General features: G+C 58.5%; 2 protein-coding genes across 8 annotated transcripts in view; one reads left to right on the top strand and one right to left on the bottom strand.

The window, feature by feature from the left end:
• The window catches only part of FYCO1 (FYVE and coiled-coil domain autophagy adaptor 1), a 70,716-nt gene that overhangs the window by 16,467 nt on the left and 40,660 nt on the right, over positions 1-13,589 (bottom strand). For all 5 annotated transcript variants that reach the window (XM_045857183.1, XM_045857187.1, XM_045857185.1 and 2 more), the window contains exon 15: positions 2,357-2,452. In XM_045857183.1, coding sequence (XP_045713139.1) covers positions 2,357-2,452 — 96 coding nt within the window. The remainder of the gene's footprint in view (positions 1-2,356; positions 2,453-13,589) is intronic.
• Positions 7,204-12,129, top strand: CXCR6 (C-X-C motif chemokine receptor 6). 3 transcript variants are annotated; one of them, XM_045857190.1, is made up of 2 exons: positions 7,204-7,356; positions 10,217-12,129. In XM_045857190.1, the coding sequence occupies exon 2, from the start codon at positions 10,238-10,240 to the stop codon at positions 11,282-11,284; it is 1,047 nt and encodes a 348-aa protein (XP_045713146.1). In that variant the 5' UTR covers positions 7,204-7,356; positions 10,217-10,237; the 3' UTR covers positions 11,285-12,129. The 3 variants fall into 3 exon arrangements, with proteins under 3 accessions (XP_045713146.1, XP_045713147.1, XP_045713145.1); XM_045857191.1 differs by having other exon boundaries at positions 7,331-7,383; XM_045857189.1 differs by lacking the exon at positions 7,204-7,356 and adding an exon at positions 7,366-7,530.

Here is a 13,589-nt window from a genome sequence, read left to right as displayed (position 1 = left end):
TGAGCGCTCGGGGTGGAAGGCTTCTTGGGGCTGTGTTCCTCCCGGGTCTAACCCCCAAGAGGTGGGGAACGGCCTCTTCCGGGAGGGCCCTCTGTGTACGGGCCCTCTGCGGGACCCAGACGCGACGGGATGACTGAGGCGTGGAGCCAGAGGGACCTGGGCCTGGCACCTGCCTCGCTCTCACTGCCACAGGGCGGACCCTCGCTCGGGCCCCGTGGTCTCGTTCTCACACGGAGACTAGCACGCCTGCCCCCTGACTGGTGTGGAACAAGGAGGATGAACTTAAGGCCGGTGGGGGGGTCTCTGTGACTTGGCCTGAGACTCGGCCTGAGTGACGGAGTGGCCGGGCGACTCCAGAGGCAGCGCACCAGCTGGGGGCTGCCCCCGGGTGGTGCGGGATGGGGCCAGTCGTCGCGGCTCCAGGGGGCCCTTCCTGGAGACGTCTTTCACCGTCCTCCTGACCTGGGGGTGGAAACTACAGACGGAGAGATCGGTAACTTGCCCGCGGCTGTGAGGCAGCTGGTGGCGCCTGAGGCCTGTCTGTCTGTCTGCGCAGCTGCAGGGAGGGACAGAAACACTCCCCAGAGCTATGCTGATGAGAGGACTGACTAATCACTGATTTCAAAACCCAAAGGCTCTAAAGAACAGCTCTGACCAAAGTCATTCACCTTTGTGAAAACTTAATTCCACAAAACATTTTTCCATGTGTTAAGCTTTATTTCTAATTATGGGCTGCCTCTCGCACACCCTCAACCGCGGACCCGGCCCACAGCCCAGGCATGTGCCCTGACCAGGAATCGAACCGGTGGCCTTTTGATTCACAGGCTGGCGCTCAATCCCCTGAACCACATGAGTTGGGGCATTATTTCTAACTATGTGTGAAAGGCCTTTTCCAACGTTTACATTTGGCAGAGAAGCTAGAGAGGCTCGCCGTGGGAAAGAGGTCTTGGAATGTGGGATGTTAGTGCGTCACTGTGCACGCGGTCACTGGTTGGCGGGATGCCCCGCTCAGGCTGGGTCACCTTGTAATTTCACGTTCCAGAATCTTCCCCTTGCATCATTACTTGGGTTGAGCCTTTAGTCTTTTTGACCTTTCTAGACACCGTATTTTCAGTAAAGAACAATACCCAGTCCCCCGCGAGGAGATGCTAATAACAACAAATCAGGGGTTTGCTACCACGGCTCCAATAATAATCTGAAACAAAAGCCAGCGCCCACAGTTCTCGCGCTGTAGATGCAGACACTGCTGGTCCCCCTCCTCTGCCCCCGACCCTCCCCAGCCACGCTCCCCAGCAGCCGGAGCGGCCTCTTCCAGCTGTAAACTGGAGGGAGTCGCCCTTCTGCTCCACACCTAACTCGGGGCCGCGTTCCCTCAGGTCAAAAACCAAAGTCCTTACCACGGCCAGCCGGGTCCGGAGTGATGCGCGGCTCCTCCGCGTCTCACCTGTTTGGGGTCGCTCTGTCGGAAACGGCAAACTCCCCCGCCGCCTACCCTGCTCTCTGTTTCCCTGCCAGGGCAAGCACTGCCCTCCAGCGCCGCGTGCACGACGCCCTTTCCCACGTTCACTGTGGGCCGAGCCTCCCCCCGACTCAGCTCTGAGCCTGAGGGCGGGGTCTGCTTCCATGTGCCTCACGGACGTGCTCTGAATCTAAGGGCTTCGGGCAGCAGCTGCACCCGGGAGGTGCGGGAGGAACACCGGGGACTGGGCGCCTGGGCCTGTTCGGCGACCGTTCGGCAGCTCTGCAGCCGCCGGACACAAACAGCGCTGGAGAAAAAGACTGCTCCGGGGAAATACTCACGCAATGCTAAGTTTAAAAGGACTGCAAGATGCAACGTAGATTATTTATGGTAAAAATCATGTATGTACTTATCTTTACTTTCCTGACTTTCTGCATTGAAGATGTGTTGCTTTCACGACAAGAAAAGAAAGTTATTTTCAAGAAGAGCAGACTGCAGGGCATGCCTGTGGGAGAGGGATGGACACCCAGGGGTGCGGGGAACTTCGGGGCGAGGGACCTGGGCTGTGTCTTCATCAAGACTGGTCCCTTGGGGCCGGTCAGCTCTCGTTCCTAGACCTCGGCTTCTCCTGGGCAGGGGTGGGGAGCAGGGCTGGCTGTGGCCCTGAGCAGGGTGACTGGTGATGACGCACCCTCCCGTTTGTCCAAGTCCAAGCGCTACACGCCGTGAAGGGGGTTCCACTGCATGTAAGTTATACGTTAAAAAACGTGTCACCTGGAAGCTACCACTGGTGCCGAGTCCGAGCCGCGGGGTGCCTTCCAGCCCCCACACCGGAAGGGCCGGCCCCTCTGCCCCAAACACCACCCTGGGGAGCAGTGCCCCGCGCCCGGCACTCACATCAGCTCTCCGGACCGCAGCAGGCGGATCTCCGCGTCCTGCCCCAGCAGCATGTCCTCGGAGTCCTCCGGGGTCAGCGAGCTGGACGTGGCGTCCCTGAAATGGCACGAACGAGAACGCAGGGTCACACACCCTTAGGTGCTCATCCTGGGAGTCACGAAGCCAACCTCAGACCTTGTGGGAAACCCTTCAGTCCTGGAGGCCGCGAGAGGGGCCTGGCACACTCTGTGGGCCGAGGGCCGCTGAACGGGGAAAGGACGCCAGGGCAGCAGTGACTCCCCTGATGACAGCTGCCCCAGGGGAAGACCCTACGATAAAGGACCGCCCCTCGTCCCACCCCACAGGCTGCAGCCACGGGACGGGGCAGCGGTGGCACGGATCCCACCTTCTCAGCGCCAGGCCGCGACCAGACGAGCCTGCGCTGGTCCATCTCCAGGAACGAGACCGGCGCCCAGGGCTGATGGGGCCGACAGGAAGGCTGTGGGGCAGGGCCAGCCGTGAGGGCCACCTGGCCGCAGGGACATCTGTGGTTCCCAAAGTGTGTCTGGCGGGACGCGGGTGCCAGGGGAGGGGGGCAGCTCCCACTCTCTCAGAAAGTCACAGCATACTTTATTTAGAGATTTTCTTTGGTTTAGAGGGGAGGGAGGGAGAAAGGGAGGGAGAGAAGCATCGATGTGTGAGAGATACATCGACCAGGTGCTTCTTGAACTCGCCCCCGACTGGGGACCAAACTTGCAACCCAGGCATATGCCCTGACCAGGAATCGAACCGGTGACCTTTTGCTTTGTGGGATGACGCCCAGTGGGGCCGTGCCGGTCAGGGCAGTCACAGCACACTTTAAACAGCCACAGTAAATTTGAGGCTCGGAGAAGCTCTGCATCAAAGTTATCCATTACATTTTAACTCTAGTGTTTCTGTATTTACTTGACCACGGAGTATCTTTAACCCCTATGGACAAGAACGACCTGGGGGCAGACCCGTGGAGGAGACCCTGAGTCGGTGACTTCCAGAGCGGGCCCGGACCCCTGCCAGCCCCGGCGGAGGCCCCGCAGGAGGCCCCGCAGGACGCAGCCGAGTGAGGCAGGCGGGGGCGGGGCTAGGAGCGAGCCCGGTGGGCCCTGCGGCCTGGAAGGCAATGCCTAGAGGCAGGTCCTTTTCAACAGATTTTCAGACTGTGAGTCACGACCCATTTAGGGGATTGTGAATCAACTGAAGTAAGTTATGGCCAACATTAAAGCACAGAAGAGAAATGATCCATGCACATTGAGAGGATCGGTATTGTTTTGCGAGGCTTTTGTTTTGACTTTACATCTCCCTACGCCCACACCTAGGCAGCAGGTGTGATGGAGGTGCCTTTCTGCCGTCCCTACGGGGCACCGCGGAGGATGTCTGAGTGATCCTCAGAAGGTGTCCAAGGATGAAAGACTGTGAGAAGGGACAAAAGCATGGCCACTAGGGGGCAGCCTGTCCCTACCAGACCCATTGCCTTCTGTCGTAGGGTGAGACAAACTCGCTGCCCACAGGTGACCTTCCTTCTCCCGTGGCCCCGGCCATGGGAGCTCACTGCCAGCTCTGGGGGCCTCGGATGGAGGACGGCGGAGTGTCACCCTTCCCTGCTGAGTTCCCGGATGGCCAGTCCGGCCGAACCTGTCCCGAGGCACGTACCTCTGCGTCATCCCGCTCCACCCTGAGGGCGGCCACCTGCCTTGCACACAGTCTCTGCTCGATAAATGTCTAGTCACGTGCCTCGGGCAAAGGCGGCTTTCCGTGTCAAATGCCTGCGACAGAGGACAGGGCCAAGGCTCCACTTTGGAACCAAGTCAGGGTGACGTGGTGACCACAGATGAGAGGGACACTGAGGCACTTTCCGGGAACATGGCCCAGGGCTCCAGCCCGCCCAGATGACGGATGAGGGACGGGTGGGGTTCCTGCAGCTTGGTCTCTGCAGCTGGAATCTATCGTACTTTCTTCTCACAAATCAAAGTGCCTCAGTCTCTTTTTGAATTGATTGCCGTACAACTTTAGTTCTACAGACCACCCAGGGAGTGGACTCCCTGCTTGATCAGATTGGCTGGGGAAGGGCCAGCTGCCTAGAAGGCCCCCGTGGCCGGAGCGTCCTGCTGACGCTCTCTCCTGGAGGCCACATATGCCCTCTGCCCTCTGCCCGGCTGAGCCCGGTGCAGCCGGGAGCGGCGCTGCGGCCAATGACACAGCCCGGCAGCCTCCTGTGCAGCCTCGAGCTGCGACCTGCCTCCTGTGGACTACAGAGTCTCTGGTTTACAAGTGCACTGTCCAGTACAGTAGCCGCTGGCCTCATGTGGCTATTTAAGCTCAAATTTATCAAAATTAGAAAAAATATTTTGTTTCCTTCATTGCACCAGCTACACTTCGAGTGCTCAGTGGCCACACAGGCTGGCGGCCATCGCGCCGGGCAGCAGGGACGCAGGCCGTGCCCGTCACTGCAGAAGGCTCTGCCGACCAGCTCGGTCCGGGAGGCTGGGCCGAGTCATTTCATGTGTCGCCTTCACTATGGATCGGGGGTGTCCTTTTACTTTACTATTAAAGTAAATTCCTAGTGCTTTCTCTTTTAGTTACCGGTTTTCTTTTGCCTGAAAAACAAGCAAAGAAGAGCACTTCTGGAACTCTGATTTTTGATTACTTGGTAACTATGGCCTGACACAACGCGCACACCAGCAAGCCCATCCTCACAACCAACACCAGGGGGCGCCGCCGAGCAAGCCACACCCAACTCCCTTGCTGCTGCCTTCTGGTGAGGGGCTACTTTTCTGAGGATGATTTTGAACTCACCCTCCACAGGGTGGGTGGTAAGGGGTCACCTGCCGATGCCTTGCAGCTGGCCTCTCCTGCCGGCAGCAGTAACTGCCTCGTCCCCAGCCCTGACGGTTCTGGCCGGAGCACGCCAGGTGTTCGGGGTGAGCGAGCAGGTCAACACAGTCTGGCTTCGGAGGGAACTCTGCAGCAGGCGTGGCTGCCACTTCCCTTGTACTCTTCCCTCCGTTCTGCTTAGAAAATGTTTCAGTGTTCCGGGGGAAACCCAGCACACAGGGGTGGGTCTTTGCCTTTAGAGTTTTCTTTCAAAGAAAAGTGAACACCCTCGAAACAATGAACACCACAAACTGGCAGTTAACAGAAGGCACTTTGTGAAGTGGCTGACATAAAATTCTGGCCCCCAAGTGGTGAGTGGCTTCGTTCCTCCAATTCAGCTGCAAGTTTTTCGCTGGAGAATGTTCCATGGAGAACAGTTAGGACAAACGCCGCTACGTTCTCCCACGTACACACCCCCTCTCCGCCCCCCGCGCCGGAGCACACAGGGGTGGCGGGCAGCAGCTGGGGGCCTGCTCGTCCCCACGGATACCAGCGACGACCGAGGGAGGGGGGCACGGCCGAGCACGTGTCGGCAAGGCTCCGGCCTTTCAGCCCCCCCTCACAGACCCGTCCTAAACGACATGGTCCCTGGGGGGTGGGGGGAAGCTCATCTCCCAAAGCTCCCAGATTCTAAAATGACAGGCTGGCTGACTCCAACGGGCTGTCTTGCCCCAGAAGGCCTTCCTTTGGAAGGACAAGTGCTTTGGCCCACACCCCCTCCAGTGTTTGGCTTGGCTTGTCCGTTTGCTGGCCTGTCCTAGGTCTGCGACCCACCCGGCCGTCCCCCCGCCTGTCGGTCCAGGGGCACACAATCCACACCTCGTCAGGGTTCCCGCCCTTGGGGAACACTTCGTGTGTACCGGCTTGGGGGAAGAAACAGTCTGACCTACTTCATTGAAAAACGACTTGCAGGCGTGTTCTCGGGCCAGCAAGCTGACCTCTAACCTCTCTAACCTGCTTCCTCACCGGCAAGTGACTGGGACTGGACGGCCGCACACGGGAGCACCCAGGCCAGGGCCCACATCCTGGTGGGACTGGGCATTTAGTCTCCAGACCCTGGGGCTGCGTCTAGTCACTGGGCCCAAAGCCTGACACGCTGCCCTCAGGAAGAGCCACAGGAGAGGGTGTGTTCAGCAGGGGGAGCAAGAGGATGGCTGCTTCTGGGAAAAAAAGCAGCGGAGCCCATATCTCTACCTGGTATCCTTCCCACGGGGCGGGGGGGGGGGGGCCACAGGGGAACGTGACCCAGGCACCATTCCTCCAAGTCCTGCCTCCTGAGCGTTGTTACTTCCCAGAAGCGCCAGCATTTTCGGACCATGGAGACCAACTGGAGCAGACACTGTCAGGGTGCTCGCTATCCGGGGAGTTCCGGAGCGGAGAGGGCAGCCTCAGGAAACCAGCTGAGCCAGCACACGCCGGGCAGGTGAGTGCTGCCGGCCGCGGGGCCCCGGCGGCACGGGTTCGGGAGGCAGGGCAGCCTCAGACCACAGCCCGAGAGACATCGGCCCGTTGGCCTGGCAAGGACCGAGAGCTGGGTCTGCGCCTGGACGTGCCGGCTGCATGCACACGGGACTGTCATCGCAGGTACGGCCTGCACGCCCTCCCCTGTGACATGGGGACACCCACTCTGCAGGGCCGCTGTGCATCGGCGGCGGCTCTCCTGTCGGAGCTGCACGCACACACGCACGGCCCAGGCCGGAGCGTGGACTTCACGTCGGTCCAGATTCACACTGTTCCCAGGAGACGCGTGACTAGTGAGCGAAACGACCTGGAGGCACGGACGCCACCTTCAGTGGACCGCCCGAGCCAGGAGCACCTGCTGCTCCCCTTCGGCTTACAGTCACGCCTCTCTCAGTTCCCCACAGAGCAGCTGCCAGCCAGGGGGCAGGGAGTTCACAGTAACAGAACCACAGCTTCCTATCTTTGACCCGAAATTGCATGGGTGCAGGCTGGTCATGTGGATTCTGATCGAGCTGATGGGTTAGGTCTCTTCCAATCACCAAGAGTTAAAAGCTTTTCGGCGGAAACATGGACCACATCACAGAGGGGTAGAGGTAGCCCCTGCTGTGGAGCAGAGCTCATCTCTGGAACCATCTGACAAAACACCTCGGCTGGTGAGTCATTCCTCGTCGTCTTTATAGGTAAACGCCAGGGCCCCAGGTCCTGCTGAAAATGCACAGGCTTAGGAGCGTACCGCGCAGCTGCTCTGGGTTCGCGTTGCGTCTCCGCTGCGTGCCGCCGAGGGTTAGAGGGCCGTGGAGATGACTTGACGTGGTGCGGGACTCACAGTAAGTGCCTGCTGGCTCGTGGTTCTGGGGGGCGAAGACACAATCCCGGCGGGTGGAGAGTCACTGCCTGCCTGCTCACTGAATAACCTTTCTGGCTTTGTTTCTTTTGCGTTTGATGGCAGGCTGCTCTGTCAGAGTATGGTTTGCTTTCTTGTCACAATACAGCGCTGTAGAAATTTTGGAAAATGTAAGGGAAATAAGTGGCCCTACTTTCGCCAGCTGGAAGCGCACTGCTGATTAAAACCTGGTCCTTTTTCTGTTTGAAAAAATATAGTCACTGAATGTATGGCTGAGAGTTTGAGGGTCCACGACCCCCCAGATCTGCAGGGGTGTGTGTGCATGTTTCCAAAGGCAAGGTCTGCAGCTCACAGGACGCAGCTCCCAGAGGGGTTTATGATCAAAGGTTAAGAACCACAATCGATTTTATATTCCTTTTTCACCTGTTCATTGTAACAGGAACAGCTGATGTTCATTTTGTGCTTACATTCTTCTGAGCAATTTAAATGTATTACATTTTTCGAAGTATTAAAAGTCCTTCCTAAACACGAATTATATTTTTTCTGAATTCTAACTTATTTTTTTATGGTCAGACATTTACACTGTTTCCAAAGTTGCATATATTACTATTTTTAAAAAATGTTTGGAAGTCAATATGTAAGTTTGGTTAGAGGAGATAAATGCATGGTCTTCACGTTTCTAGCAAAGGAATTTTTAATGCGCTGTCTGCACAGAACACGCAGCCCCAGCCAGGTAACACACTACCAAAGTGCACGGACTGTCACGGATGTATCTGCTCGGGCCCTTTGGGGACTGCGTGATGCTAGTGCCAGGACCCAGCAACAGCCACGATAGGAGGATTCAAAAGAAAGCCGAGTGGTGGTGGAGATTTGACGTTACTCTTAAGAAAAGCAGAGCTTCCTGTTTCATGCTCTAAACAGTGAGGAAATTTTGGCCCCTCGTGAAGCAGTCACACACACACCCGTCGCCTGCCCTGCCTGCCCCCGGAGCCCAGGGAGCTGGCGGCGCCTGCCGCCTGCCGCCTGCCGCGGGCCGGTCACACTCCGAGAACGAGCGTCTGTGGTCCAGGGGCAGGGACTTTCTGCCGAGTCGCCTCGCCCTTCAAAGGCAAGGTCCTTCCTGGCAGAGACAGGCACTCTGTTCCCAGGAAAGACCGAGGGGCGGCACCAGGGCTGACGCGTTTCCACTCAGGGAGAGTCTCCGAGTGATCGGGGAGGACCGATGATGCCTCCTTTCACGGGCCCTTGTCTGGTCGGTCGGTATTTTGACTCTTCTGCCTCCTCCTTCCAACTTTGAAATGTGCGATAAATAATGTCTGTTTCAGTTAAAAAAAAACTAAACTCCTTGAGATACCAGCAGCCACAGCACTGGGTCCCCAGAAATGAGCCACTGTGTGTGGTGACACTAGGCCAGGGGCCCATGCCCACGCCACGGGCCACATCACCTCTACGTCCTGCCTGTGGTCCTCAGTAGAGTCACGGGTCAAAGAGAGAAGGGTCAAAGGGAAGGGCCAGCCCTGAAGGGCTGGGGCCCAAGGGGAGAAGGGCAGCTACCTGGGCTTTGCTATAAGCCTCACTGCAGGGCTGGCCCAGGCCTCTGGCCACCTGCCCAGCTGGCATCCCATTTTGACCAGGTCTTCCACCTGCTAAAGGAGGCCCCGCGGCCCAAACTGCCAGTCACGAAGGCTGAAGCCATGCTCCCTTCGGGGGGAACCACCTTTTAAGGGATGCCTGACGCCACGGCTGGTGCGGCTCAGTGGGGTGGGCATGGGCCTGCAGACTGAGAGGTCACTTGTTTCATTCCAGGTCAGGGCACAGGCCCGGGTTGCAGGCCAGGCCCCCGGATGGGGGCGCATAAGAAGCAACCAATCGATGTTTCTCTCCCTCTCCTCCTCTCTCTCTAAAAATAACTAAGTAAAATCTTAAAAAGAAAAAGATGCCTGGAGGCCAGGACGTCTTCAGGAAACAGGCTCCCATGGTGGCTCGTGGTGACTGACAGGCGGTGGGAGAGGACGCTGGGGAGGAGAACTCCCCAGGCCTCGGCCAGGGGTCAGCTCGGCTGGGCCCACGTGCTTTTCCGCGCCTCGATTTTCCGTCGGTTGTCTTTTAAAATGCATGCAATTGAGAGCAAGGACAGGAGGGACGGGCCACCCGGGCAGGGGAGTCCTGGCCACCCCCCATACTCCTCCTGGTCTCCGGGCTCCTTGACAGGGGACCCCCTGGAAGGGGAGTATAGGCCTTGGCCTTCACGAGCAGTTCGGGGTCTCACTTAAGAACAAACGGGGCGCAGGGCGGGCGGGCAAGGCTGCGAGGCGCCGGCAGGCGGAGACGGGCGCTGCCGCGCTGCTCCTCCGGAGGGCGCCGCCCCCTCACCACAGGCACCCCGTGGCCACAGAGTCGGCACGCGATTTCACGGAAGGTGCGTGGTCTCCCAGACGGCGGAGACCCTCAGAATTTTAGGGCTGGTGAAGAACTCCTTGTCCCATCGGGCAGTTTCCTGGTTGGACTCGCTGCCTCCCGTGTACTAGACGGCGCTGGTGGGGGGCCGAGCAGGGGTGGGTTTAGGAGGGGACCACCTGCCCCCTGAATGTGGGCAATGGCTGGTCCGGCGGAGGACAGGCAGCGGGGACCCTCAGCCCCGGATATAATCCCCGTGTTCTGACTCACAGGCGTTCGTCAGAGCAGACACCATGGCCGGCGACCACGACTACTACTACGAAGACCACGGGCTCTTCAACACCTCCGACGGCGGCAGCAGCAGCAGCGGCCAGGAGCACGAACGCTTCCTGCACTTCTGCGGGATCTTCCTGCCCTGCATGTACGTGGCAGTGTTCGTCTGCGGCCTGGTGGGGAACTCCCTCGTGCTGGTCATATACGCCTTCTACCAGAAGCTGAGGAACCTGACGGACGTGCTCCTGATGAACCTGCCCCTGGCCGACCTGGTGTTCGCCTGCACTCTGCCCTTCTGGGCCTACGCGAGCATCCACGGGTGGGTCTTCGGCAAGACCGCGTGCAAAGTCCTGCTGGGCATCTACACTTCGAACTTCTACACGTCCATGCTCATCCTCGTCTGCATCACCGTGGACCGCTTCGTGGCGGTGGTCCAGGCCACCAAGGCCTACAACGAGAAGGCGAAGCGGATGAGCCGGGCCAAGGCCATCTGCCTGTCCGCCTGGGCGGTCTCCCTGCTGGTCTCCTTGCCTCAGATCATCCACGGCGACGTCCGTGAGCTTGACAGGCCCGTCTGCAGCCCCCACAACGAGGAGATTCCCACCGTGGTTCTTGCCATCCAGATGACCGTGGGGTTCTTCCTGCCGCTGCCCGTCATGGTCGTCTGCTACTCGGTCATAATTAAGAACCTGCTTCACGCCCGAGGCTTCCACAAACACAAGTCTCTCAAGATCATCTTCCTGGTGGTGGCTCTGTTCCTGGTGACGCAGACGCCCTTCAACGTCGTGAAGATCATCCGCAGCCGGAGCTGGGAGTACCACAGCAGGACCAGCTTCCAGTACGCCGTCGTGGTGACCGAGGCCATCGCCTACCTGCGGGTCTGCCTCAACCCTGTGCTCTACGCCTTCGTGGGCCTGAAGTTTCAGAAGAACTTCTGGAAGCTCATGAAAGACACTGGCTGCCTCCCTTACCTGGGAGTCTCGAGGCAGCAGAATTTCTCAGAGAACACTTCCAAGACGGGCTCGACTTCCCACCACGCGGAGGCCACCAGCATGTTCCAGCTGTAGGCCCTGCGGGGCTCGGAGGGGAGGCCTGGGAGCCGGTGGGGGTGGGGCTGTGTCCCCGGGATGGGAAGATGAAGGCCGCGCTCGCAGGGTGTAGGTTTTCCCGGACACGTAACCGAATGCTACAGCTGGTGTGGAATGCTGCTTCTCAGGCACGAACACCCCTGTTCCCTCCTCGGACACCCAGGCCTGGAGCTCAAAGCGGGGTCTACAAACTGGAAGGAATCTCCCTCCTCCATCCCCAAGAGTCCTGACACCGAGGGGAATGACGCGTGACTCTAAAACCCTCCGGTCCCCCTTCCCAGAGCCTGGACTGGAGGCTGGAGAGGGGGGCGTGGCCAACGGAGCTGCAGACGGCAGGGGACACTCTGAGCTCCCACGCTCAGGAGGTTCTTCTGGCTCCTGGGAGGCGGGGGAGATGAAGGCAGCCGGGAAAACAGGCGCCGGCCCTCAGGGCTCAGGCCTCGGCCACCCCGCAAGTGATGTCAGGTTCTGCAGGGCCTGACTTTCACATAGGGAGGGAGGGGTTTTCATTTCCCCGTGACTGATCCTCGAGGGACTAGCACCAGGCACCACGACCGGGCCCAGACGAGTTGCCTGGCTGAGCTCTCCAGGGGTCCCCAGAAGGCCAGACAACTGTGCACGGCAGAGTTCAAGGCTACCGTGCGTCTGAGGAGTGTTTCTGGACTGGACTCTTCGGTGGGTCTGCTCATTTTAAAACTGAGTTATCCCACGCCTCTCCCACACATGCACGCACAAACCCTCTATGTATGCACGTACGTATGATTCTCACACACATATACCACAGAGCATATAATTTTCATGAATAAGAAATAAAGCCTTTTAAGTCTCCAAACTACTTTTATCCCTGAGGCACCCTCTACTTTAATGTGATATGTCTGGAATACATCAAAGAGGTTATCTGGGGGCTCAGGGCACAAGAAATAAGTTAAAAGGTGCAAACTTTCAGGGCGCCGCCCCCCCAAGGAAGTGGAACACAGCAGGGCACACAGCCAGCGCCTGCGCTGTGGTTCCCAGCCGCCCGCCAGACTGCGGGCGCCCTTGCTCGTCTCCGCGATGCGGCGACAGGACGAGGCAGAGCTTTAAATGTCAGACACCGGGGCGTGTTTATTAGATCCTATCTGCTCCACCGGCTTAAAGGGGTCTTTTCGGTTCATGGGGCACTCGTCACTCGCCAAACTCAGGACCAGCCGACAACAGGGGACGTGGGTCAGAACGGGCTGGACGGCGTGGTTTGGAGGTTTAAGACAGACCAGGGTTCAATCCCAGCGCTGTCCCCTAGGAGCTGGTAAGACCGACCCGGTAGTCTCGTCACCTCTTTCGTTTTGGTGAAACGGGGACAATGACACGACTCTGACCTCTCGGGGCTGGCGTGCAGACTCGAGGTGATGCACGCAGAACACTTAGCACAGTTTGGTCTCATGGGCGGGTGCTGGGGGTGGGGGTGGGGGGTCCAACGGCAGAAGTTATGGTTCTCTCTCACCAGACTGGCAAACCTATTTGGCCATCAGAAAAGATGAAACACTGCAATTTGAATGGATCTTGAGTATTACGCTAAGCGAAGCAAGTGAGGTGCAAAAGGACAAGGATCATGATTTCACTCATGACGTGGGATACAGAACAGAAAGCAACAAATGAACAAACGAAAGGAACACACAAGCCCTGGCTGGGTGGCACAGTTGGCTGGAGCGTCTTCCTGCACACCGAAAGGTCACAGGTTCGATCCCCAGTCAGGGTGCACAACTAGGCTGTGGTTAGAGTCTCCAGCTGGGGCACGCGCAGGAGGCAACTGATCGATGTTTCTCTCTCACACTGTTTTTTTTCTCTCTCTCCCCCTTCCTCTTTCTCTGAAATCAATAAATATATTCTCAGGTGAGGATTTAAAAAAGGAATAATAAAACATCCACTGACACACACAGCAGGATGGTGTTGGCAGAGGCTAAGGCGTGTGGGGAGGGCTTGAGGAGGGTACGGGGTCAAACACGTGCTGACGGAAGGAGACCAGACTCTGGGTGATGGGCGCACAGTGCAATACACAGATGACGTGCTGCAGAACCACATGCTGAAAACGCATAATCTCATAAACCCATGTCACTGGGTAAGTTTTCAAAACAAGAGCAGAGAACTAACAACACGACACGGAAGCCACCTGAGTTGGCGAGGCACGGCGGCGCACTTCCCCCCCCGGGTGGGGGGTGGGGGGGCGTGGCACGTGCACTCTGGTCGCCACACGCGGGTCGGGCCCTGCAGGGCCCACGTGACCCCGCCTACTGCGTCGGGAGCGTGC

This window comes from Phyllostomus hastatus, unplaced genomic scaffold (genome assembly GCF_019186645.2).
Source record: "Phyllostomus hastatus isolate PE091 unplaced genomic scaffold, TTU_PhHast_1.1 phas_scaffold_129, whole genome shotgun sequence".
NCBI classification, from domain to species: Eukaryota; Metazoa; Chordata; class Mammalia; order Chiroptera; family Phyllostomidae; genus Phyllostomus; species Phyllostomus hastatus.
This window is presented reverse-complemented; position numbering and strand designations above follow the sequence as displayed.

Coding starts and splice junctions, on each gene's coding strand:
- CXCR6 (XM_045857190.1), top strand. CDS start 10,238: ATGGCCGGCGACCACGACTACTACTACGAAGACCACGGGCTCTTCAAC.